Genomic DNA, 27,241 nt, shown 5'->3' on the forward strand with positions numbered 1-27,241 from the left:
GGATCCGTTCCCATTTAAGGCAAAAATTTTAAGGCATACACATGATCCTCAATGGCCAATAGAAAGCATCTAGAAGGATCACCCCCATCATGTATCACTTACCATAGACATCTTTAAGGGACCTGCAGCGGATTTATCAAGGAGATTGCAGAATGTTTCCTGTACACAAAGTTACTAGAGCTCCGGGGACACAAATCCATCGCATGAATTTTTTTTTCTGCAGAATTTTCCTCTAGTGAATCCACAAGTAACCCTATGACAGAACCTGATACCACCGTAAGAATGTAACCCAAGCAACGGAAGAAGGGGGCAGGTTGTCATTGGGTTCTCTTTAGTGCAGTCTAAGGCCCCTTTCACACTTGCGTTTTTCACGCGCGTTTTCTGCGCGTGCTTTTGACGTGCAGAACTTGCATTGCACTCTGACCTATTGTAATCAATGGGTCTTTTCAGACTTGCATTTTTTTTTAACGCACACACGCACGTTTAAATCTCGACATGCTCTACTTTTGCAAGTCACGCGCGTGAAAAACGCACCATACAAGTCTATGGAGATGCATCAAAAACGCATCGCACTCTGAGACACATGCAAGTCCAATGCAAGTGCAATGCGTTTTTCACGCATCAATTGCCATAGAAAAGATAGAGCTCAGCCTGAGTCCATTTCACGCGCATTTTCTGTGCGTGAAAAACGCATTGAAATTGCATTGCAATTGCATCAAAAACGCGCGTGAAAAACTAAGAACCTGAACGAAAACTGATTGCACTCTGATGCAAAATGCGCGTTTTTCACTGACCAAACCCTGATCGCACCCTGATCAGACTCTGACGTGATCTGCAACGCAAGTGTGCAAGGGGCCTAAGGCTTTTGGCCTGTAAAGTCATAACATCTCAGCACAGAAAGAAGACAAAAAAAGACTACATTTCAGAAGACAAGAAAACTTTATTGTACATGAAAGGTTATCCCACATACAATGTGTACATCTCACATTACAGCAGCATATAATACTGATAACCAATGGGACGTGATGGAGAACCACACGTCCGGGTAAACACTTTCCATTCCCTTTTAGTATAACAACAGCAATAAAAGTACAATCTACAAGTCAGTAAATTAGAGGACAAAAAGATAACAAAGGGGGGGGGGGATCCTAAAAAAGCTTCAGCTGCTTCATAGCCGGAAGGTGAGAACAAAATAACTTACTAGAATAAAACACGTAAGAGGCTCATACTGAAGCGCAAATCTTCTCAGGCTTATGGCAAATTTTTTTACTTTTATACTAAAAAAACCAAAAACTGATATATAATCGAGACCAGTGTTAAGGAAAAGGAGGAATGTAATCAGAAAAATGGGAACGATACAAAAATCAGGAGGATGTAACCTGGCAGAGCGTCCGGATCACTAATCCGGCAATCACAAACGGGTTTACTTATATGAAGAGGTTAAAGGAAACCTACCATTTCAGATCGTCGGTGTAAGCTGTAAACACCGAGCACCAGCTCAGGGTGAGCTGGTGCCGGAGCTTAGTTTCGTTAGTGTTATAAACCGCGGTATCGCGGTTTTAACACTTTTTAAACTTTATAGCAGAAACTGCTTCGGCGCTGCGTGCGCACGCCTACATAGGAAATGCCGCAGGTCGCGTGCAGCGCCGAAGCAGCTTCTGCTATAAAGTTTAAAAAGTGTTAAAACCGCGATACCGCGGTTTATAACACTAACGAAACTAAGCACCGACACCAGCTCACCCTGAGCTGGTGCTCGGTGTTTACAGCTTACACCGACCATTTGAAATGGTAGGTTTCCTTTAACACCCTGATCAATGGGGCCCATTATACCATCTACTGACTATGATCCTAAAGTTTATGGGGGAGATTTATCATCAAGTTTCTGATGTAAAACTGGTCTAGTTGCCCATTGGAAACCAATCAGAGCTTAGCTTTCATTTTATAAACAGCTGTGGGGAAACGAAAGCTGAGCTCTGATTGGGTGACATGAGCAACTAGAACAGGTCTGTCCTAAAAGACTTCTGATAAATCTCCCCCTATGAGCGTGCACTCGCCTGTCTTTAGGGCGACTGGACCAAGACTTGACCCTATATTAATGATCGATGGGACTCAATCGGGGAACCAAGGAAAACATTAACCATTGAAGGAAAACATTAACCATTGCATTTGGCGCAACCCCTTTAAGACAAAGGAAAAATGAAGCAGAACATTAGATATACAAAATAAAAGTCATTAATAACAGATGGTAACTACATGATAGAAGGACAACGCTATAACAGGAGGGACAAAAAAACGCCAGGCCTTTATTTCTGGACATGATGAATAACATCCCAGCAATAACAATTACCAAGGACTAGAAGTGTTCTTAGTGTCTTCATATGACAGGATCTTACAGACAAAGTGAAGGAATATTCCCCATTGTTGTATGTAGTGTTCCCAATATAGTAGAGGTTTCCCAAATGTAATCATGGAAAGCGCAGGAGACAGATTTCCGGTCTCTGTGGCCGCTCATCCACGTCTAAGTCATTACAGGTTTTATGTGCGAAGAGAAAAATAATAAACTTCAGCCGGGGAGTCACAATACGAGTATCTGGAATCATGCAAAAATATAGACATTTCCCTGGAATGAAAGAAGGAATCCATTAAAAAGGGAAAGACAACAACACATCCCCAGGAGTTACAGGACGATTGTGGGACCTATCTCAAGTTTTGTGATCCCTGACTCCCATCTCGAAGAGGTGGTAATAGATGCAGCCCCCGCATCCCCCTCCCCGGTTGTGCACAGCACAGGAAGTACTACCCCCCACCCTCCCCAATTGCATGCAGCACAGGCAGCAGGTTTGTTCTTAAGTTCAGTTTGTATGCAAGTCGAGACATGTATATTTTTGAACGGTAATCAAATTTTTTTGACAATTGGACTTTTTTTTTTACATTTTTGGTTGTCATCGGGTAGAAGTATCAAAAATAAATTTCCATTGCAGACACTTTCCAGGACTCTTTAAAGGACACCTGTCATCAGTCCTGTCACCTCTACCTGTTGGAGCAGCTCACAAGGATCCCATCCCAGCCTTTATCTGGTCATTTCATACATTATTCATTGTAAAATCATCTATTCTTTATCATGTAAATGAGGCTGGTCACATGGTCAGAGGCAGTGATGTCACCCCTGTTACCCCTCCCCTCTCCTCCCCCTGCTCATGTCTGTGTGTAATGTATAGTAAAGCATTGCTAGTGTGTGTGCTGCATCTGCTGACATGCTGCATCCTCCTAATATACAGGTGAGAGACACAGACATCAGATACACATGAATCTGACATGTTCTGCTATAACATGGCTGCCTGGAGCTGCTGTATCTCTCCTATACACACACATGCACACACAGGCTGCAGGGGGCGCCAGAACCAGGAAGCACATCATTATACAGCCTCACTCCATTATACAGGCTGTCAGTCATGCACTGGGGGTGTGGCTGTGCCTCCCACTCATGAATAGAGTGGACAGCTTGAATATGCTAATGCTTCATTGGACATTTCACAGGTCATTTGCATACAGCTTTAGGACCTCATTGCTTAGGTTTACAGGCATGTAGAGGGACAATGAAGGGATACAGGCAATGCTCTCTAATGGCAGTTTATGAAAATATATTTAGTTTAGGGGGGGTTATTTTGCATGACGGGTTCTCTTTAAATGACAGTTATTAACAAGACCAAAGCATCAGAGGTCCGTCTCTAACTAGGAGTTGTCTGTAAGTCGGTGACCGTCTGTGTACCCAGTTTTATCATACTGTACCTTTATAATAAAAATCCGGAGTGTCGCCAGACTTACACCATCTCATACTGGTTGTTGGTGATATATCGCGATAGGCAGCAAGCCAGGAACATTCCTACCAGCTGCAAAACAGGGAACGGCACATTAATATCTGGGAAGGAGGGGGCCAAAAACAGCAAATCCTAATTATGTATCCTGAACGGTTCAGCCGGACCAGAACCAGTCAGCCAGTAGTCACATGATCGCTGCTTGTAGATGTGTCCGTCCTCCGAGCCGCATTGCCCGGGGCCCCCGCTGCTCACAGACACATCACAGCGACTACTGTGTGCACATCCACACTCACCTGGAAACAAGCTATTCCAAACGAAATCCCGGCTACAATGCCCATCCGAGACTCCATCACTGTGGTCACTTTGGAGATGCAGCCCTGAGAAGAAGGTTGTGTTAAAGGGGTTACAGACATCACCTTGAAGTAGCCTCCCTACCCAAATATAGGGATCCCCCAAATATAGGGATTTATAAACCCAAATATAGGGGTGGATAAACCCAATTTCTTTCTATTGTGTACTTTCACAATGCACGTCAGTGAACGTCAGGGCTCCCCCTAACAGGTGGGCCTCTATCAGTGGCCTGTGGAGGTCGTGTGCAAGAGGGTCTTCCCCAGCAAAACCAAATAAAAGGTTTGTCTCCCATAATCTGCAAATGGTCCCCAACCCCCTGTTCCAGTCGGGAGGAGGAGTGCGCGCTCCATATTGTCGGCTCCAGTGACGCTCATCAATCACACAAGTAAATGAGACCCAATGACTTACATCAGGGAAGACGACATTCTTGGCTTTCACCAAGTCCTTCATGATCTCCGGCGGACAAGTTCCTGCCGTCTTACAGCAGCTCTGAGGAATCCCGCTGAGCTGGAAGTAGGGGCTCTGTCCCCAGTCCGCGTAGGATTTCACCCCACAGCATTCAAGCTGCACAATGCAGAAGACAAGGGTCGGGGTCAGTATACAGAAGTGATAGGGCCGACTGCTAGGTTATTACATTTTCTATAGTCCACATCCATTCCCATTGCCCATAAATCCCCCCCCCCCCCCCCTGCAAAACCAAGTTTGCAGCTATTGATTTACTGTATAACAAGGTGACGCTACTAGACTGATCGCCCCTATGGTTGGGTACGAAATATTATAATATATATATATATATATATATATATATATATATATATATATATTATTAATGTACAGAAACCGCTGTGCAAGAAAATCTGTAAAAATAATAATTTTTTGTGCATATTTAAAAGGAACCCATCACCAGGCACCTAATTTTTACTACAGACAGGTTGTAGAAGCCCATTACAGCTGCACATTTGCCTTTCTGCTTTCTCTCAGCATTTGAATTACAATATAATAGTGTGCTATAACTTACCTTGCACCCTGACAGAATCTACTGAAGTCCCAGGGGTTGGGCTTTGGTTTGGAGGCATTTCAAAAAAGCAACATGTGAGCTAACGGTGCACAAAGGTGGGGGCTGAGAGCTGAGGAGTGAGCAGCACAGACAAGTCACATGTTTTTTTTTTTAAATGTTTCCAAACCAAAGCCCAACCCCTGGGACTAAACAGAGGATTCAGTCATGGTGCAAGGTAAGTTATAAAACACAATTAAATTGTAATGCAAATGCTTAGAAAAGGCAGAAAGGCATTTGTGCACTGCAGCTATAACGGGCTTCTGCAACATGTCTTTAGTGAAAATGAGTTCCCTGATGACAGGTTCCCTTTAAAGGCAAGACCGTGATAAATAAAAGGTGCGAGACAAAATAACATCCAAGAACAGGCAATGTATCCTCTCCTCCTACTCACCGTCCTCTGGATGGTGTCCACCGCCTGGCTCCGGGGGTCACCCGTCTCATTATACGAGTTCAGGGCTTGCATGTAACCTTGCTCAAAGCTGTTCTTAATCTGGGAACAGAGAAATACACTACAACCAATCAGGGCCAAGAGACCTACCAAAATAATTCACTCTAGCATCATGTTATATCCTGCATAGATGATCTGGTGTATACGGCCTCCTCCCAGTGAATAAGCCCTCCCTAGGTGACATTAGCTTGTGCAGTTATAGGACAAGATTCTGTGCCCCATTACTACATCCACATCATTAGTGCCCAAACACGACAGAATGACCCCTAGAGTCACATTACATTAGATAACCCTCCCCCCTGTGCAGAGAGTGCATGTGTCCTCCCGGGGACTGCGGGACACCCCATCACCGTACCTCATGTCTGAAGACCAATCCTACAATGGCAGCAACCAATTCAACCAGGAAGATCAGCGATAGGAACATGGCGTACTAAATCCGTAAAAAAGACACAAAGACAATCATTAATAAAGAGAACCCCAACTATTAATTAGGTTTTGTAGCAATTCATTATATTTGGCAAAACAAAAATGGTTATGGATCAGGACTCTCAGCGATGATGGCCATCTCCAGCAATAGACAATGCAGACGTCCAACTCGTCGCTCCGTTCATTAGAGAAATATAATCACAAATTTCTTTATTAATGGCGTCTCACTGACACTAAATATTGGAACAATTGGACACTTGGCCGTGAAGTGTATGTAAAATGTATGGGTGAATAAAGTCGCTGTGGGACAACTGGGGTAACATCAGATATTGCCAGATCCTTGCACCACTGAAGCTAAAGCAACAGAAAGCGACACCAATGGATCCATTTAAAAAAAAAAAAAAATGGTTCTGTGAAAGGTATCCATTAAAAAAGTAAACTTTGCTATTAATGGATCCGCCCCAAAAGTGGTTTAAATTACAAGTTTTATTAAAAAAACAAACTGCAAAACAAAATAAATAAATAAAACTAAGCTCCTGCACCCAATAGAAAGGCACCTTTCAGCCTATACCCTTGTGGGGAGAGTTCTCATACGCTGGCACTCCTGCACCCCCGGATACATCAAGATGCCTGAAGTGGTTTTGCCTAAAAACCAGAAAAGGGATGTTCGCTGGTTTTGCAAAAGAACGCAGGCACAGGGAGGAAAAGCCCACTCCTCTGGCCACCGCACCCCTCTACCCCCACAGTGTGTGGAGGTGGCGCAAATCACTGTTGGAAATGCGCAGTGCAAGAATTTGAGATTATTTCACCGCTTCTACGCAGAGAAAAGATAAATCTCCCTGTGCATCTATGGAGGCTCCATGACCTCACAGATAATCTTCCAGTGTTTAAAAATCTCCGAGAAGCGAGGTTAAACCCCTTCACTTTTAGATTGAACTTTCAAAATAATACTCATAGCATACTACAGCCAGGAAGAACAGAAAGGGTTAACACGCATAGCTGTGTAACAAAGGCATGGCAACATAGAAGTCAGATTGTAACTGAGGGGCACTTCGCAGGGTGCGGTCACACGTTCCACTGCAATGCATGTTAACAATGGGAAACACGTGCTGGCCGTTACCAATCCCCCGAGTTTCAGAGGAAATGCCGATGCAATCGGCACAAGCCCCTCCCCATTCCAAAAAAAAATGCACTGCCAGAGGAACGTGTGACTGCACCCAGTTTCTTTACAAACTAAGCAGAATGTCAAAAATCATCCGAAATGAGGGTTTCTCCATAATATTTCTTTTACCAATTTCAGCATCCAAGTGCTTGCCCGGCATGTGGCAAAGCATCCAAAAGTGCCCAGCAGGATGATGACCGCGCCGGTGCCGATGAGGACGTAGGGCACGTTGGTGGCATTTTCATTAAGCAGCGAGAAGTAGACGTCCAAGCCGACCTTCCCCCAGACGCCCACTGTCAGCAGTATGACACCCGTGATCTAACGAGAAGGGGAGGAAAAGTACTGAGTGAGTCACATGACAACATCATAGGGCGGCACAAGTCTAGTCTAGTCTAACCCCGCACCGGGGTATAACGTACACACAGACAGAGGTTTGGGGCATTTCCCACCTTTCTGGTAAAGCTTTGACCCCTTTGGTACAAGTTGTAAAAGTGTCTGAAAACTGTCAAACATGTGCAAATTGTGGTGCAAGACAATTTTTTGAGTTATCATTAGGACGCCATTTTTTCACCTGGTCAAATTTATCTTAATAGGTTCGCCTTTGTGATAAACCTCTGCGCCGCATTTATTAAATACAGTGCAGGGGGCGCCAGATTCAGGAATTCTGGTGCACGTTCTTCAGGAATCTGGTGCCCCCTGCACTGCTCCGCTTTGGTGCACCTTTAACACGGGCCGTGCAACACGGACTTTGCATGATAAATCTGCTGCGCTATCCGAATCCGCACCGGAACGCCGCCAGCGGTGCAGAAATTTGTGTGCAGCTGTACAAGCAGTTTCCACTAGAAATAACGTGCAAAGTCCAACAGAAAACTGGCGAACGACCCTTAATAAGTGTTAATTGTTAATTTAGATTATTTTTAAGCTGCGCTACAATTTAAAGACTTCAACATCTGGATTGAAGTGATAAATCAGGCACAACATAGAAAGGGCTCATATATTCCCCCAATCCCACAGTGCAGAGAATGGGAGTCCTTGCATCATATTTCTATAGAGTGCAGGGACTCCTGACCTCTGAGCTGTGTCTGGATCGTGTACATGAGCCCTAAATAATAAATGAAAAAAAAAAAAAAAATTGTCCTGGATCAGGACAGATGTGATGTACAGATCTCATTCCCGCGCCAAAACAATGGACGTACAGCGGAATTGTTAACCCCCAATGTTCCTGAATCCATAACCTTCTGTAATCGCTCCCCTCCCCCTACAAATTATCAGGAAGTCATCCGTTATCTGCACATTAATGACCGGCAGCTCCAACGTTCCTGTACTATGACCCCATCACCAAGCGCAGGTCATCAACGTGGCAGGAGTCCCCCGCGCTATAATCACTAGATAATAGCGACTGCACCTCCAGCTGACGGGCACACGAGGTCCCCAAAGACTTTGCGACTGACCCCCCCCCCCCTCCGTGTCTTTTGTCACTCGAGTAAGAAGGAAACAGAACAGACCAGTCTGGGTCTCTACGCCGCTCCTCTGTACACAAGTCACATAAGTTTAAAAACCTGATTTTCCTGATGCAAAATACGTACAACCCTACGATGAAACGGCACAAACGCAACAAACACAAGATCGGGGCTTATTCACACCAGTTTTTTCTTAAAATACTGATAATCGGTTTTGTCTGGGTTTTTCATCCATGTCTGTTTACATTAACTAGAAAGCAAACCCCCTGGATCCCAGCATCGTCCGTAAAAGAAACGCAGTGAACATAAACGTGGATCTATAGATATCTACTGTCGTCTGTGATCTCCAAAAGTGAAAAACAAAAATAGGACCAGTTCTAAAACATTTTCCCATGGACCACGGATACCGAAATGCGAGTCCGCAAAATAACGGAGGTCGTGAGGATCCTGAGGAGGACAGAAAGCAGCCATTAGGCCACATTTTATAATTTAATAATTCTTTTATTTATATAGCGCACACAGATTACGCAGCGCTGCACAGAACTTGCCAGATCAGTCCCTGTCCCCAATGGGGCTCACAATCTAATCAGCCTGATGTTGCAGATGTTGACCCTGGGACTTGAACCCAGGTCTCCAGCGCTGGAAGGCTAACCACTGAGCCACCGTGCTGCAAGGCTGCAGTGCTAACCGCTGAGCCACCGTGCTGCAAGGCTGCAGTGCTAACCGCTGAGCCACCGTGCTGCAAGGCTGCTTTGCTAACCGCTGAGCCACCGTGCTGCAAGGCTGCAGTGCTAACCACTGAGCCACCGTGCTGCAAGGCTGCAGTGCTAACCACTGAGCCACCGTGCTGCAAGGCTGCAGTGCTAACCACTGAGCCACCGTGCTGCAAGGCTGCAGTGCTAACCACTGAGCCACCGTGCTGCAAGGCTGCAGTGCTAACCACTGAGCCACCGTGCTGCAAGGCTGCAGTGCTAACCACTGAGCCACCGTGCACATCCAGAATCTAGAATCAGGTTACTGCACACACAGAAATTATCTGTCGATTTCATGGCCTCCTACACAGATCATCACACACGGAGGCGCCACTTACCTGACTGCTCACATCCAAATATGGCCAAGCACAAAAGAAAAAGGAAAAAAGAAAGCATTAACAAATGTCTGCCCCACACAGAGATCAGCAAGAGATCCACTCATTTCTGTACAGAACCATGGACTTTTCCCAACCCAAAATTGATCTTACATCTTATTGTGATACAGCTGGAAAACCATGTAGTTACCGTGTCCCGGATCCAGTCCTCACCACCAATGGCTCCGCCTCCACAGTCACGTTATGAGACCAGGAATCCCGGAGAACCCTTTTTGCCATAAATGAACTGATATTCAGGAAAAAGACTAACTTGTGTTGGATGGAACTTGATCTTTGCATTACAAATGTTCTATTCCGGAGCTGACCCTGCAGTGTGCGCCCCTCACCACATACAGCTTAAAGGGAACCTGTCAGCAGAAACTGACCTAATAAACCACCTCCAGTCTGTTGTCAAGCAGCTGAACGCCTTCCAGGTCATGTTTCTTTCATGACTCAGTGCGGTGTCCTAGAAAATCCACATTGAAGTGAGATGTAAACTGGTTGTATAAAGTCAAGGAGGCGGAGATTTCAACATGGAAGTCAAGCTCTCTCTTCCTCAGAAAGCCCACTCACTGTAATTGATGTTCCTGCATCCTGAGACATCACTAACCAGATCTCCTGAAGTCTGATGCATGATGTCAATCACAGAGGAGGAGGAGTCAGAGCTCCCCACCTTGACTTCAGTGTTAAACTCTCCGCCTCCTTGACTTTATATATAAACAATTTATCTCTCACAACATTGATTTTCTGGATGTTTCCACCACCACACTGGGCCATGGAAGAAACAAAAACTAAAAGGTGTTATATACTGGTAGAGGTTATTAGGCCAATTTCTGATGACAGGTTCCCTTTAAGGCCCAAACACACCCAGGTCACATCACATCCGATCCTGTACTACACATGGGCCGCAGGTAGGGGGACTGCAGGTTACTGTGGTTTGCAGCAGCCGGGGCAAATATCAGGTAGATGAGGTGTAGAATGTATTGTAGGGTTGGGTAGAGATGGATTAGGACTTTGCACATTACTAGGAACCTACCTAGGATCTAGATTCCTTATATAAGGAAGTCAGAGTTTACATAAGAGACTTTAGTATCATCTCTGCCCACAGAGCAGCAACACAGAGCAGTTTTATGGCCTTTGGGCTTCAGGCAATGAACAGGATAGAAGATCTACAACTCTGAAAACCGGATAGAAGACACATGATGCTATAAAAAAAAATGGATTGGTCCCATTTTTGACTGGCAGCTCCCATTGCCATAATTACCTCAGTGGTGACCTTTGACAATGGTCTTGTCATTGGTTATAGCTGGAGGGCCCCTTGAATATTGACTCAGTATAAAGAACATTTTGACAATCTGCTGACATCCCACAGATTGAGTGATCCCCCCCGGAATAGTGGTCTCATCCAGGTTATATTTCTCTGCACTTTGTTGCTGTTTTGTTATCATAATCAAAGGCAACAATGTGCTAATTGTTATAAATTATATGTCAAACATTCACCCAATAACCTACATTACAAAAGAAGGTAAGAAAGAGAAGCAAAATATCTGCAGAACATCCATATATTTGAATTTTACCCAAACACCTAAAGTATAAAATATACAATAATTGTAGGTTATCAGGATAATATCTGTCTACATTTCCACATATATATTCTTGTACATAGGGGGCAGTATTATAGTAGTTATATTCTTGTACATAGGGGGCAGTATTATAGTAGTTATATTCTTGTACATAGGGGGCAGTATTATAGTAGTTATATTCTTGTACATAGGGGGCAGTATTATAGTAGTTATATTCTTGTACATAGGGGGCAGTATTATAGTAGTTATATTCTTGTACATAGGGGGCAGTATTATAGTAGTTATATTCTTGTACATAGGGGGCAGTATTATAGTAGTTATATTCTTGTACATAGGGGGCAGTATTATAGTAGTTATATTCTTGTACATAGGGGGCAGTATTATAGTAGTTATATTCCTGTACATAGGGGGCAGTATTATAGTAGTTATATTCTTGTACATAGGGGGCAGTATTATAGTAGTTATATTCTTGTACATAGGGGGCAGTATTATAGCAGTTATATTCTTGTACATAGGGGGCAGTATTATAGTAGTTATATTCTTGTACATAGGGGGCAGTATTATAGTAGTTATATTCCTGTACATAGGGGGCAGTATTATAGTAGTTATATTCCTGTACATAGGGGGCAGTATTATAGTAGTTATATTCTTGTACATAGGGGGCAGTATTATAGTAGTTATATTCTTGTACATAGGGGGCAGTATTATAGTAGTTATATTCCTGTACATAGGGGGCAGTATTATAGTAGTTATATTCCTGTACATAGGGGGCAGTATTATAGTAGTTATATTCCTGTACATAGGGGGCAGTATTATAGTAGTTATATTCCTGTACATAGGGGCAGTATTATAGTAGTTATATTCTTGTACATAGGGGGAAGTATTATAGTAGTTATATTCTTGTACATAGGGGGCAGTATTATAGTAGTTATATTCTTGTACATAGGGGGCAGTATTATAGTAGTTATATTCCTGTACATAGGGGGCAGTATTATAGTAGTTATATTCCTGTACATAGGGGGCAGTATTATAGTAGTTATATTCCTGTACATAGGGGGCAGTATTATAGTAGTTATATTCCTGTACATAGGGGGCAGTATTATAGTAGTTATATTCCTGTACATAGGGGGCAGTATTATAGTAGTTATATTCCTGTACATAGGGGGCAGTATTATAGTAGTTATATTCCTGTACATAGGGGGCAGTATTATAGTAGTTATATTCCTGTACATAGGGGGCAGTATTATAGTAGTTATATTCTTGTACATAGGGGGCAGTATTATAGTAGTTATATTCTTGTACATAGGGGGCAGTATTATAGTAGTTATATTCTTGTACATAGGGGGCAGTATTATAGTAGTTATATTCTTGTACATAGGGGGCAGTATTATAGTAGTTATATTCTTGTACATAGGGGGCAGTATTATAGTAGTTATATTCCTGTACATAGGGGGCAGTATTATAGTAGTTATATTCCTGTACATAGGGGGCAGTATTATAGTAGTTATATTCTTGTACATAGGGGGCAGTATTATAGTAGTTATATTCTTGTACATAGGGGGCAGTATTATAGTAGTTATATTCTTGTACATAGGGGGCAGTATTATAGTAGTTATATTCCTGTACATAGGGGGCAGTATTATAGTAGTTATATTCCTGTACATAGGGGCAGTATTATAGTAGTTATATTCTTGTACATAGGGGGAAGTATTATAGTAGTTATATTCTTGTACATAGGGGGCAGTATTATAGTAGTTATATTCTTGTATATAGGGGGCAGTATTATAGTAGTTATATTCTTGTATATAGGGGGCAGTATTATAGTAGTTATATTCTTGTACATAGGGGCAGTATTATAGTAGTTATATTCCTGTACATAGGGGCAGTATTATAGTAGTTCTATTCTTGTACATAGGGGGCAGTATTATAGTAGTTCTATTCTTGTACATAGGGGGCAGTATTATAGTAGTTATATTCTTGTACATAGGGGGCAGTATTATAGTAGTTATATTCTTGTACATAGGGGGCAGTATTATAGTAGTTATATTCTTGTACATAGGGGGCAGTATTATAGTAGTTATATTCTTGTACATATGGGACAGTATTATAGTAGTTATATTCTTGTACATAGGGGCAGTGTTATAGTAGTTATATTCTTGTACATAGGGAGCAGTATTATAGTAGTTATAGTCTTGTACATAGGGGGCAGTATTATAGTAGTTATATTCCTGTACATAGGGGGCAGTATTATAGTAGTTATATTCTTGTACATAGGGGGCAGTATTATAGTAGTTATATCCCTGTACATAGGGGGCAGTGTTATAGTAGTTATATTCTTGTACATATGGGACAGTATTATAGTAGTTATATTCTTGTACATATGGGACAGTATTATAGTAGTTATATTCTTGTACATAGGGGGCAGTATTATAGTAATTATATTCCTGTAGGATAATAGTTGGTATTATATTTTAGATTCAATCAGTTTCACAAAACACAAGCCAATCAATTTCTTTTTTCCCATGGAGAAATAGATGTCCTCAAAAACTTGTACAAGTTGAACAAACGTCTATCAGGTTATTTAGTGCATAGAGAGTCTGATAAGTAAATACTAGACAGTCAGTGTCACATAACCTCTGCCTACAGGGTAGATAAGATCTGTAGCAGCAGATTAACTCTTTATGCACCAAGATGAAGGGAATGAAACAATCCTGTGTAGCATTTATAGTTTTAGGATCTTATTTTATTATTGTGTGTATTATTTATACATGTGAGAATTTATCCCATAAAAATTAAATATTTGTAGCTCATTTTCCTGCTGCTCTCGTGCGTCTGATCTACGAATGACTCTCCTGTAGTCAATGTAAATGAGGCCCCGGCAAAGGCAGAGAAGAAGTGCAAATGGAAGAGGAAAAGCTGCATATCTGGTGTTAATAAATGACCCCCGGAGACTGCGACCAGGGGGTCCCAGATGCCAAAGAATTAGCGCAATGAGATACGACCAATAGGAAGATTCATTGTATACGAAAAAAGATTTTTTTGAACAAAACAAAATTTCAGGCGTGAAGGTCCACGTCCTCTTCACGGATCAGTTCTCTTATCTGAATGGATGAGAATTTGGCTTTTTGGTGCTTTACACCGGATCACTCGCCCGTAATACCAAATATAAAATAATAAGACACCCGATAATCCAGCACAAGCCCCTAATCTACACATTTCTCTACGTGTCTATAGGGATCGGCGGGGAGGAGACACTCGTGTGTGATCTGGTATGTAACACGCGGCTGTTGCTTCTAACGTTTACCTCATTATTAAAAAACGTGAGTTGTCACCTTCAGATCATTCCGTGAGGTATCCAGGAACCTCGCACCTCACACTAGTGACAGGCAGCGCTGGGGTCACACGTCCTGGGGTCGTTATATATTAAAGTATTTGACCTCATTCTTTATCATAGAGACAAGAATCTATATACAGTATATACAGTCTACGCACTATATACACATACTATATACAGAATATACACTAGACACACTATATGCAGTCTATACCTACTATATACAGTCTATACCTACTATATACAGTCTATACCTACTATATACAGTCTATACCTACTATATACAGTCTATACCTACTATATACAGTCTATACCTACTATATACAGTCTATACCTACTATATACAGTCTATACCTACTATATACAGTCTATACCTACTATATACACACACTATATACAGTCTGTACCCACTATATACTGATTATATACACACACTATATACAGTCTATACCCACTATATACTGATTATATACACACACACACTATATACAGTCTGTACCCTCTATATACTGATTATATACACACACTATATACAGTCTATACCTACTATATACACACTATATACAGTCTGTACCCACTATATACAGTCTATACCTACTATATACACACTATATACAGTCTGTACCCACTATATACTGATTATATACACACTATATAGTCTATACCTACTATATACACACTATATACAGTCTGTACCCACTATATACTGATTATATACACACTATATACAGTCTATACCTACTATATACACTATCCCCACTATATACACACACACTATATACAGTCTGTACCCACTATATAGTCTATCCTTACTATATACATTATATACCCTATTCCCACTATACAAGTCTATACCTGCTATATAAACACACTATATACAGTATATAGTCTGTACCCACTATACACACACAGTATTTACAGTCTATACCTACTGTATACACTATCCCCCCTATATACAGTATATACATTATATACAGTCTATACCTACTATATGGAGTATATACCCTACCCCAACTTTATACACACACTATATACAATATAGATTAAGAAACATGGCTACAAGCAACTGAAAAAAAAACCCTGAAGACAAAAAAGTATCAAATTATCTGAGAGACAAAGAAGCGGCTGAAGAAACAAGACAGAAAGTTCCGGCACAATGGCGATTCCATCATCTCCGCCCAGAGGAGCGGTACCGCAGCGGCACCGCAGCTCACAGCACGCAGCCTTACCCAGAAGATGAAGGTGTAGATGAGCAGGACGCTCTTCAGACAAGTTATAACGGGTTTGGTCTGCAGCCTCCGGGACGGGGACGCCATGACTGCTCCCAACTTCTGCCAACTACGAGCCGTGAGCCGGAAACTGCCGAGTCCCTGCCGGAAACTGCCGAAGGAGCTCGGCCACTCCCGGGAGCCGCCGGAGTCTCCGGAGAACATATAGACGAAGCCCCGGGGGGTATCCAGGCGCCTCCTCCGTGTCATCCGGGGTCACCTCCACCAATGGGGCCCCAGGTCATTTTTTGTCTTCACACAAATGTGTGAACGCAGCCAGTAATAGTCTCAGATCCTCTGCCTCCCGTTACTGTGTTTTTATTATGTTATAGCTGTCCGTCCTTTCAGTAAAATAATGGAAGAGTTGATGTATAGGCAATGGGTGTATAGGCAAAGGTAAAGGCAATGTTGGCCACAATGTATTAAGGCAAATCTCTTCTCAGCTGTTGTGATGTGTTTGAAAACGCAAAACGCAATGTGTGAACGCAGCCTCCGAGACATCCCATTTGTAGGTGATGAGATTGTCTTTTTTTCGGGGCTATTGGAAATTGTAGCGTCCCCCATACCGGGGGTTGGTAGGAATCTGTAGTTAATGGGTTACACCCATCAATAAGAACATGTGATCCAAGTCCTGGACCCAAAGTACATTTCTAAAGAATATGGTGGAAGCTCAGATGATTGACAGGTGATTCCTTCTGCATGCAGCTCATAGGGTGATATGGAGCAGCAGCGTAGGGCTTTGTATAGAGCATTGGGAGTAGTAGTGGATGGACAATACCTGGAACCTGATCACAGTTTTCGGTCCTACGTGTTGTGTTGTCCCTTCTGCCGGGCACTTACGGTTTTCTATCTCACCGCTGACAGTCGGGCCACCACTCCATGGGCACTTTGGTTGTGGCCACGTTGTGTGCAGGAGCTTATTTTTCCTGCCATCCTTGAATTTCATAAAACTAAAGAGCGTGTATTCCATGGTGCTGTACATTGTAGAGAAACAAGTCCGGGTTCTACCAAGTTTGTGTGTTATCCCCTATCCACCGTCCAATGGACCCCTACCTACCTGAGGACAGACCCCAAGCGAGTCCTGTTCTCACTTGTGGGTGGAACTTTAGGTCCAGCTTGTGCCCTGATGCTCCATCCAATTGTATGGGAGTGTCAGATACCCCAGCGCTGTGCTCAGCAATTTCTGGGGTATTTTCAAGAAGACAAGATTCTTAAATATACACATTCTCTAATTTGCTGTTATTAGCAAAAATACAGCATTTCACAGATATGTCTGTCTCTATCAGTCCTGCTGCACACAATTTTTGGTTGCTCCGGGATACAACCGTAAATCTTCTGGCTTAGGGTCGGGCAGGACAGATTCTTCTCATGAATAGCTTCTGCCCTGCCCCCTGCATTACAAGACCAGCTCAGGCATAGGCAATTCCTATTGTCTATTGAGACTACAAACTACAGACAGATAAGGTCTTTATAGCGGGGAAGGAGATGTAGCAGAGCTGATTGTGTGTGTATGTGTGTGTTATAGCTGAGATGTAGCAGAACTGACTGTGTAATTGTGTGTTGTATCCATCTCATGCATCTCATCTCGGATCTGTCTCATCTCTTTTTCTATGTATAAGATACTAGTGAATGTTCAGAAGCTAAATCAAAGTGTGGATAAACCTTGTACCCTGACAATCCAAGTACAATGTCAGCACACAGCATCTCACAGCACAGAGGGATCATGGAGTGTCTGCTTAGAGAGTCCCCACTCACACTCTGGAATCTTACACTGACCCTCACTGACTGATGTTCTGTGTAGGCAGGGATCCGTTATCCATGGGTTTTTTTCAACGGCAAAAATGATGGAGGTTGCAGAACTTCTCCTCCAATTGAACAAAATGCATTGCTAACGGATTCCTGCCGCACTGACCATAACGGGTCCCTGACAAAATTTACATAAATGTCAATGGGATTTTTAAATGATATTTTAAACTTCAGTTCAACATACTTTTTGTACTCCAGATTTGTGAAATCCAATTTTTAAAAAGTTGCAATCTATTTTCAGGCTAAATTGCGCTGTGTGAACACTTCCTTATTTTATAAAGGTTTGTGCGGTACATACGGTAAGATGCTTTTTACATGGTTTGTGGATGTGTCTTCATGAATACATTATATTACTGGGTTTACACTTTACTTACTGAAGTTTATTTGTTTTGTCTCGTATACATGTAGATCTGTTGTGTCACTTACTTTCCTCCATTGTGTTGCTAATGGTTTTCCTGCTTATAATTCCCTTTGATCAGTTGTCCCGGGGTAGAGGAGACATCCTGGAGGCTTAGAGATTACTGGACTGGTCTCAGTTATACAGAATGTGCCACTCACACGTGGGAAACACTGGGGGTTATTTATCATTCGGCTCCTGGGGAAGGTTCTATGTCTGTTCATTTAAAGGGCTTTTCCATTTACTACATGTTCTTATGCTTTACTTTCTGTCTGGGATTTTTTTTTTCAAAAACTGCCAAGAATGTCTCAGATTGCATAAAAAGTCCCAGAACATCCACCAGCAGGGACTGGAGTGACTACAAGACTTTTTATGGGACTTTTTTTGCACTGTGTTGCCTGGCGCTGGACTCGCATTAGTTCTAAATTTAAAGAGGACCTGTCACCTATAATAAAAGGCACAAGGAGCTGCTGACTTTAGTAAGTATTAAACAATGTAAAAACAAAGTATCTTCAGGCAGCATGTTATAGAGCAGGAGGAGCTGAGCAGATTATACTTAAGTGTCCCATCTGCAAGCAACATGTTATACAGCAGGAGGAGCTGAGCAGATTGTACATATTGTCCTATCTGTGGGCAGCATGTTATAGAGCAGGAGGAGCTGAGCAGATTGTACACAGTATCCTATCTGCAGGCTGCATGGTATAGAGCAGGAGGAGCTGAGCAGATTATACATAAGTGTCCCATCTGCAAGCAACATATTATAGAGCAGGAGAAGCTGAGCAAATTATACATAGTGCGCTATTTGCAGGCAGCATGTTATAGAGCAGGAGTTGATGATCAGATTGTACATAGTGTCCTATCTGCAGGCAACATGTTATCGAGCAGGAGGAGCTGAGCAGATTGTACATAGTGCCTTGTGTGCAGGCTGCATGGTATAAAGCAGGAGGAGCTGTGCAGATTATACATAAGTGTCCTATCTGCAAGCAGCATGTTATAGAGCAGGATGAGCTGAGCAGATTGTACATAGTGTCTTATTTGCAGGCAGCATGTTACAGAGCAGGAGGAGCTGAGTAGCTTGTCTAGTGCCCTACCTGCAGGCGGCATGGTATAGAGCAGGAGGAGCTGTGCAGGTTATACATAAGTGATCTGCCAGCAGCATGCTATAGAGCAGGAGGAGCTGAGCAGATTGTACATAGTGTCCTATCTGCAAGCAGCATTTTATAGATCATAAGAAGCTGAGGAGATTGTACATAGTGTCCTATCTGCAGGCGGCATGTTATAGAGCAGGAGGAGCTGAGTAGATTGTACATAGTGTCCTATCTGCAGGCAGCATGCTATAGAGCAGGATGAGCTGAGCAGATTGTACATAGTGTCCTATCTGCAAGCAGCATTTTATAGATCAAAAGGAGCTGAGGAGATTGTAACTAGTGTCCTATCTGCAGGCGGCATGTTATAGAGCAGGAGGAGCGATTGTACTTAGTGTAATAAGTGCAGGCAAGAGCAGAAGGAGCTGAGCAGATTGTACATAGTGTCCCATCTGTAGGTAGCATGTTATAGAGCAGTAGAAGCTCTCTACTGGAGGCGGCAGTGTTTGCTGGATACCTATATACTGGGGAGGGGCAGTGTGTGCTAGGCTACCTATCTAATGGGCCGCAGTGTTTGCTGGATACCTATATACTGAGGAGCAGTGGGGCTACCTATCTACTGGGGCCTGCTATTCCCTGAGGAAGCCTGCCTGACTTTTAGGGGTTTTAGCTGTCTTTTATTATACAAGCCTTGAGGCAGAGTGTGCATTGATGCCTATTGTATGCTTGTGTTCTGATACTACTAGTTTGATTAGGTGATATATATATATTTTATTACTCTATTATTCTATAGAGGATCCAACTTGTGCATTGTTGCTTATTCATATCTTTGCCATCATGTTGTGATATATCAGGACTACATATTGGCAGCCAGTTTGCCTCTACATGACTTACTATGGTGTGAGGATAGGGAGGGTTTTTTTTTTTTTACATCTTTAAGTGTTTTTAACTCTATCTTCTGTGGGGGTAGGTTGTGCTGGGGCTACCTATCTTCTGTGGGGGTAGTTTGTGCTGGGGCTACCTATCTTCTGTGGGGGTAGGTTGTACTGGGGCTACCTATCTTCTGTGGGGGTAGGTTGTGCTGGGGCTACCTATCTTCTGTGGGGGTAGGTTGTGCTGGGGCTACCTATCTTCTGTGGGGGTAGGTTGTGCTGGGGTTACCTATCTTCTGTGGGGGTAGGTTGTACTGGGGCTACCTATCTTCTGTGGGGGTAGGTTGTACTGGGGCTACCTATCTTCTGTGGGGGTAGGTTGTACTGGGGCTACCTATCTTCTGTGGGGTAGGTTGTACTGGGGCTACCTATCTTCTGTGGGGGTAGGTTGTGCTGGGGTTACCTATCTTCTGTGGGGGTAGGTTGTGCTGGGGCTACCTATCTTCTGTGTGGGTAGGTAGTGCTGGGGCTACCTATCTTCTGTGGGGTTAGCTTGTGCTGGGGCTACCTATCTTCTGTGGGGGTAGGTTGTGCTGGGGTTACCTATCTTCTATGGGGGTAGGTAGTGCTGGGGCTACCTATCTTCTGTGGGGTTAGCTTGTGCTGGGGCTACCTATCTTCTGTGGGGGTAGGTTGTGCTGGGGCTACCTATCTTCTGTGGGGTTAGCTTGTGCTGGGGCTACCTATCTTCTGTGGGGGTAGGTTGTGCTGGGGCTACCTATCTTCTGTGGGGGTAGGTTGTACTGGGGCTACCTATCTTCTGTGGGGGTAGGTTGTGCTGGGGTTACCTATCTTCTGTGGGTGTAGGTTGTACGGGGGCTACCTATCTTCTGTGGGGGTAGGTTGTACTGGGGCTACCTATCTTCTGTGGGGGTAGGTTGTGCTGGGGCTACCTATCTTCTGTGGGGGTAGGTTGTACTGGGGCTACCTATCTTCTGTGGGGGTAGGTTGTGCTGGGGTTACCTATCTTCTGTGGGGGTAGGTTGTACTGGGGCTACCTATCTTCTGTGGGGGTAGGTTGTACTGGGGCTACCTATCTTCTGTGGGGTAGGTTGTACTGGGGCTACCTATCTTCTGTGGGGGTAGGTTGTGCTGGGGTTACCTATCTTCTGTGGGGGTAGGTTGTGCTGGGGCTACCTATCTTCTGTGTGGGTAGGTAGTGCTGGGGCTACCTATCTTCTGTGGGGTTAGCTTGTGCTGGGGCTACCTATCTTCTGTGGGGGTAGGTTGTGCTGGGGTTACCTATCTTCTATGGGGGTAGGTAGTGCTGGGGCTACCTATCTTCTGTGGGGTTAGCTTGTGCTGGGGCTACCTATCTTCTGTGGGGGTAGGTTGTGCTGGGGCTACCTATCTTCTGTGGGGTTAGCTTGTGCTGGGGCTACCTATCTTCTGTGGGGGTAGGTTGTGCTGGGGCTACCTATCTTCTGTGGGGGTAGGTTGTACTGGGGCTACCTATCTTCTGTGGGGGTAGGTTGTGCTGGGGCTACCTATCTTCTGTGGGTGTAGGTTGTACGGGGGCTACCTATCTTCTGTGGGGGTAGGTTGTGCTGGGGTTACCTATCTTCTGTGGGGGTAGGTTGTGCTGGGGCTACCTATCTTCTGTGGGGGTAGGTTGTAATGGGGTTACCTATCTTCTGTGGGGGTAGGTTGTGCTGGGGTTACCTATCTTCTGTGGGGGTAGGTTGTGCTGGGGTTACCTATCTTCTGTGGGGGTAGGTTGTGCTGGGGCTACCTATCTTCTGTGGGGGTAGTTTGTGCTGGGGCTACCTATCTTCTCTGGGGCTAGCTTGTGCTGGGGCTACCTATCTTCTGTGGGGGTAGGTTGTGCTGGGGCTACCTATCTTCTGTGGGGGTAGTTTGTGCTGGGGCTACCTATCTTCTGTGGGGGTAGGTTGTAATGGGGTTACCTATCTTATGTGGGGGTAGGTTGTGCTGGGGCTACCTGTCTTCTGTGGGGGTAGGTTGTGCTGGGGCTACCTATCTTCTGTGGGGGTAGGTTGTGCTGGGGCTACCTATCTTCTGTGGGGGTAGGTTGTGCTGGGGCTACCTATCTTCTGTGGGGGTAGGTTGTGCTGGGGCTACCTATCTTCTGTGGGGTCAGCTTGTGCTGGGGCTACCCAGCTGGATACCTATATACTGGGGGACATGTGCAGGCGCTCCCTATCTCTTGGGGGTTATTTGCTGGGGCTCCCTTATTTACTGAGGGACATGGGTGGGGGCTCCGTGTAGTATATATTGAGTATCCTTCACATTGCATAAGCATTTTGTGCTTTATGTTATGTGAATTATGGGGGGGGGGGGGGCTGTGTATATGGCTGAGGGGGGGGGGGGTCAAAATAAAAAAGAACTTCTCCTCACTTCTATACCTGCCCCTGTTCTCCGGAGTGTCTCCCCCTATAGGTGAAATCTGTGTCAGGTCTGAGCCTTCTGGTAGAATTAGGTGGCAGAGCATCGCTAGGGGGATTGCTGGTCCTAATATATTCCTCCGATTGGGTTGGCCAGGAAAAACTCCCTTCTACAGGTGACCGTCTGGCCTAATGGGTAAGGCGTCTGACTTTGGATCAGAAGTTTGAGTGTTTGAGTCTCATTGCGAGTGACATTAGTTTATGGATAGCGCCCCCTATCATTATGGGGAGGGGGATTTATAAGGGCACATAGGGCATATAAACCATGGGTTTGCTTCTTTTATGCCTCCAAAATGGAAGTTCCTCATCTCCCTCACAAATGTCAAAAAGAAAAGCGCGTGGAGGAATAAGTAGACCCCAACCTGTGGCGGATTCATCATGAAGTGCCCCCGCTGGTGTAGATGGGGGCAGGTAAGTGCCTATTCATCCTAATAATAATAATTCTTTATATAGCGCACACAGATAACGCAGTACTGCACAGAGCTTGGAAAATCGGTCCCTGTCCCCAATGGGGCTCACAATCTAATCAACCTACCAGTATGTTTTGGAGTGTGGGAGGAAACCGGAGGACCCGGAAGAAACCCATGCAAAAAACCACTACAAAAAAAATGATGTCAGAAGTGGGATTTGAACCCACGCCTCCATGTGGAGACCAGAACACCCATATGTGGGAAGAGCTTCCTCTTGAGTCTGGCGCCTTAGACCGCTCGGCCATCCTGACAATATACTGGAAACAGTTACTGTAACATATTTATATCATGGAGTCAGTGGCTCCACAACCTGTTTATAACGGATTTATCGGAAAATCCAATTATTACAGGCTGAAAATCCAAAAACCATAATAAATCTTTATTTCCAATAGCGCCATCATATTCTACAGATCATGGAGGACAGATTCAAATAAAATAACTGCGAAATAACATGGAAACAATATGAAACAATCGGAGTCACAAGTGCTGGGTGGGTGTTTCCAGAGCCCCTCTGTGCTGTAGCTTCACAGGCTGTTACAAAGTGCAGAGCACATCTCCCCTCCACCTGCACCTCCTGCTGCTACATTACACAGGCAGGGGGAGGGGGAGACATGACTCGCTCATTGTAACAGTCTGTGAAATTCTGTAACAGCCACCAGAGCCCTTCTGGCTCATTAACATAATTACAAAAGTTGATTTCAGAAGGAAGGAGGCCATAGATAACAAATATAAGAAGATTACCACAGTCACAGTGCCTGGATCTATCAGTCCTTGGCACTTTAATGGACACATTTTTTTAGGAAAATTTTTACATGCTGTTGCACAGCAAAAAAAACCCAGCAAATGTGGGAAATGATCGCACTACCTCTCTGATGGGAAGGGGGCGCTCTACCAGCTGAGCTGATTCCTTTCTTTGGTATTTCAGTGTTTGTACCGACCTAAAGAATAAAAGTGTTATTTGGGTCAAACAGTGAAAACCCACAAAAGTCCACAAGAAAATGGCACAAATGTGTTTTTCCAGCAATTTCGCATCATTTGGAATTTTTTTCCAGCCTCCTAGTACATGGCATGGAATATGGCATGGCATGGAATACTGTCACTGGGAAGTAGAATTTGTGATGCAGAATACAAGTCCTCACACAGCTTTTCACATGGAAAAATAAAAAAAGTTATAGATCTTTGAAAATGGGGAGTGAAAAATGGAAATGGAAGTGTCCTTAAGGGGTTAAATAGAAAAAAAACATTTTTTTACAATTATTTTGAAAACTGCTGAATTCTAAATCAAAGTAAACACAAAAGTTTCCCTTATTTTGTTCAATCCAAATGAAGATAGGAGGAGGACATGTAAAAAATAGAGGGTGTGAACGTTCCAGGCGGCCGACCATGACGTCTACCAGACTGGAGGGCAACAGAACAGTTTATGTAACCCACCTGTGAGGGCAATTTAATAAATTACCTGTAACACAAATATCAGTCAACTTTAATTGTATAATTAGCTTCCAAAATATGACACTTTTTGCTGGTTGGAAAATTAGGTCACGGCTTTATTTTTTTTTATATAGGTCACATATCACACACGTGAGCCGGCAAGTCGGCCATCCGAGCAACCACTATCTCAAATCTTCCACCGTTCCGCCTGCTGTGACATGAAATTAAAGGGAACCTGTCACCAGGAGACCCATTTTTACCGCTCCCCCAGTCCCCACAGAGCATAGTACATACGCTGCCAAAGTGTTTTTGTATAAAAAAATAGGTTTTACAGAAAAAAAGATATGTTATATTGTACCTTTCATTACCATCTGCTGTGTGACTAGGCAGTTGCCAAAAGGGAGTGGCTGGAAAGGAGCAGTTCCCCACCACCCTTGGGAAACATGTGACCTTTTCAAATATATGAATAACTCCCATCACTCGGGATTGGCTGTAGAGGAGCAGGGGGCGTCGCTAAGCCCAGTGATGGGTGTTTTCATATATTTGAAAAGGTCACATGGAGAAGCTGTTCCCCAAGGGTGGGGGGGGGGGGGGAACTGCTCCTTACCAGACCCTCCCTTTTGGCAACTGCCTAGTCACACAGCAGATGCTAATGAAAGGTACAATATAACATATCTTTTTTTCTGTAAAGCCTATTTTTTATACAAAAACACTTTGGCAGAGTATGTACTATGCTCTGTGGGGACTGGGGGAGTGCTAAAAATGGCTCTCCTGGTGACAGGTTCCCTTTAATTATAAAATGGTGCACACCCTCCATTCTTCAGTGTGTCAAGTTGGGTTATCAGGCCCTCTGATACTGTGGGCCCCATAGCAGCTGCTACCCATTGTGTCTATAATAGTGATCAGTGTCTTTTACAATGATCTAATTTACATTTTTATTCAGTGCTTAAGAATATTTACAATTCAAATACCGTATATACATTCAAGGTCAAGCCGACCCAAGTATAAGCCGAGGCACCTAATTTTACCACAAAAACTGTGAAAACCTTTTGACTCGAGTATAAGACATGGGTGGGAAATGCATTGGGCACAGCCTCCCCAGTATATAACCAGCTAACCCTCAGTAGAATATAGCCAGCCAGCCCCCAGTAGTGTATAGCCTGCCAGCTCCCTGTAGTATACAGCCAGCCCCCTGTAGTATATAGCCTGCCAGACCCTGTAGTGTACAGCCTGCCAGCCCCCTGTAGTATATAGCCTGCCAGCCCCCTGAAGTGTATAGTCTACCAACCCCCTGTAGTGTATAGCCTGCCAGCCACCTGTATTGTATAGCCTGCCATCTGCCTGTAGTATATAGCCTGTCAACCCCTGTAGTATATAGCCTGCCAGCCCCTGTAGTGTATAGCCTTCCAGCCCTCTGTAGTATATAGCCAGCCAGCCCCCTGTAGTTTAAAGCCTGCCATACCCCTGTAGTGTATAGCCTGCCAGCCCCTGTAGTGTATAGCCCCCCTGTAGTATATAGCCTGTCAGCCCCTGTAGTGTATAGCCTGCCAGCCCCCTGTAGTATATAGCCTGCCAGCCCCTGTAGTATATAGCCTGTGAACCCCTGTAGTATATAGCCTGCCAGCCCCTGTAGTGTTTAGCCTTCCAGCCCTCTGTAGTATATAGCCAGCCAGCCCCCTGTAGTGTAAAGCCTGCCATACCCCTGTAGTGTATAGCCTGCCAGCCCCCTGTAGTATATAGCCTGTCAGCCCCCTGTAGTACATAGCCTGCAAGCCCCTGTAGTACACAGCCTGCCAGCCCCTTGTAGTATATAGCCTGCCTGCCCCCTGTAGTACATAGCCTGCCAGCCCCCTGTAGTATATAGCCTGCCAGCCCACTGTAGTATACAGCCTGCCAGCCCCCTGTAGTATATAGCCTGCCAGCCCCCTGTAGTATATAGCCTGCCAGCCCCCTGTAGTATACAGCCTGCCAGCCCCCTGTAGTATACAGCCTGCCAGCCCCCTGTAGTATATAGCCTGCCCATAAAAAATAAACATCACAGTTGTAGGCTGGCCGAGCTCCGCTCAAGGAGCTTTCGGGGACCTGGAGCCGGCGCCGTGGCACATGAAGATAGAATAGGAGCTGCCCAAGGCATCAGAATGGTGAGTACACAGTTTAATTTTTATATACCCGAGTATAAGCCGAGCGGCAAAAAACCACTGAAGCAGTGGAATTGGTGAATTTGCGCCATTTTCTTGTGGGCTTGGTTTTTACGGCTTTCTCTGTTCACTCCAAATGACACCTCCCCTTTATTGTTTTGGTGCGATCATGGGGAATACCAAATTTACACAGGTGTTTTATTTATGGATTCTTGCAGAGCTCTTTCCAAAGCTAAGCTACTAACCAATCACAGCCTGAGATTCTGCAGGAAAGATAACACAAATATCCCATTTTAACCCCTTCAGTGCCCGGCATGATATACTAAAGGTGACAACACTACATTTGAGCAGTAGGTGGCAGCAAAGTACAGTTATAATAAGGATTACTCATCTAACCAAGGGAACCAATGGTTTTTACTTTTCTCAAAATCAGTGACTTTGGATCCATACAAAATTTTTAGGGGTGATGATGTAACCCATGAAGGTGATTTTTTGACAAACACTTGGACAGTTTAGCAAACGATACATTTTGACATTTTAAAATTAA

General features: G+C 44.0%; 1 protein-coding gene and 1 non-coding gene across 2 annotated transcripts; both read right to left on the reverse strand.

Moving 5' to 3' along the window:
• Positions 1-1,779: 1,779 nt before the first annotated feature.
• TSPAN6 (tetraspanin 6) lies at positions 1,780-16,190 on the reverse strand. The gene is made up of 8 exons (XM_072123518.1): positions 15,995-16,190; positions 7,392-7,580; positions 6,030-6,104; positions 5,618-5,716; positions 4,578-4,733; positions 4,112-4,195; positions 3,790-3,890; positions 1,780-2,620 (listed from the first exon to the last, which is right to left on the reverse strand). Exons 1-7 carry the CDS (start codon positions 16,079-16,081, stop codon positions 3,822-3,824), a joined length of 759 nt encoding a protein of 252 aa, XP_071979619.1. The 5' UTR covers positions 16,082-16,190; the 3' UTR covers positions 1,780-2,620; positions 3,790-3,821.
• Positions 16,191-23,270: 7,080 nt separating this feature from the next.
• TRNAL-CAA (transfer RNA leucine (anticodon CAA)) lies at positions 23,271-23,379 on the reverse strand. The gene is made up of 2 exons: positions 23,342-23,379; positions 23,271-23,316 (listed from the first exon to the last, which is right to left on the reverse strand). It is a non-coding gene; the product is annotated as a tRNA-Leu (tRNA).
• Positions 23,380-27,241: the final 3,862 nt, after the last annotated feature.

Source organism: Engystomops pustulosus, chromosome 9 (assembly GCF_040894005.1).
Source record: "Engystomops pustulosus chromosome 9, aEngPut4.maternal, whole genome shotgun sequence".
In the NCBI taxonomy this organism is placed as follows: Eukaryota; Metazoa; Chordata; class Amphibia; order Anura; family Leptodactylidae; genus Engystomops; species Engystomops pustulosus.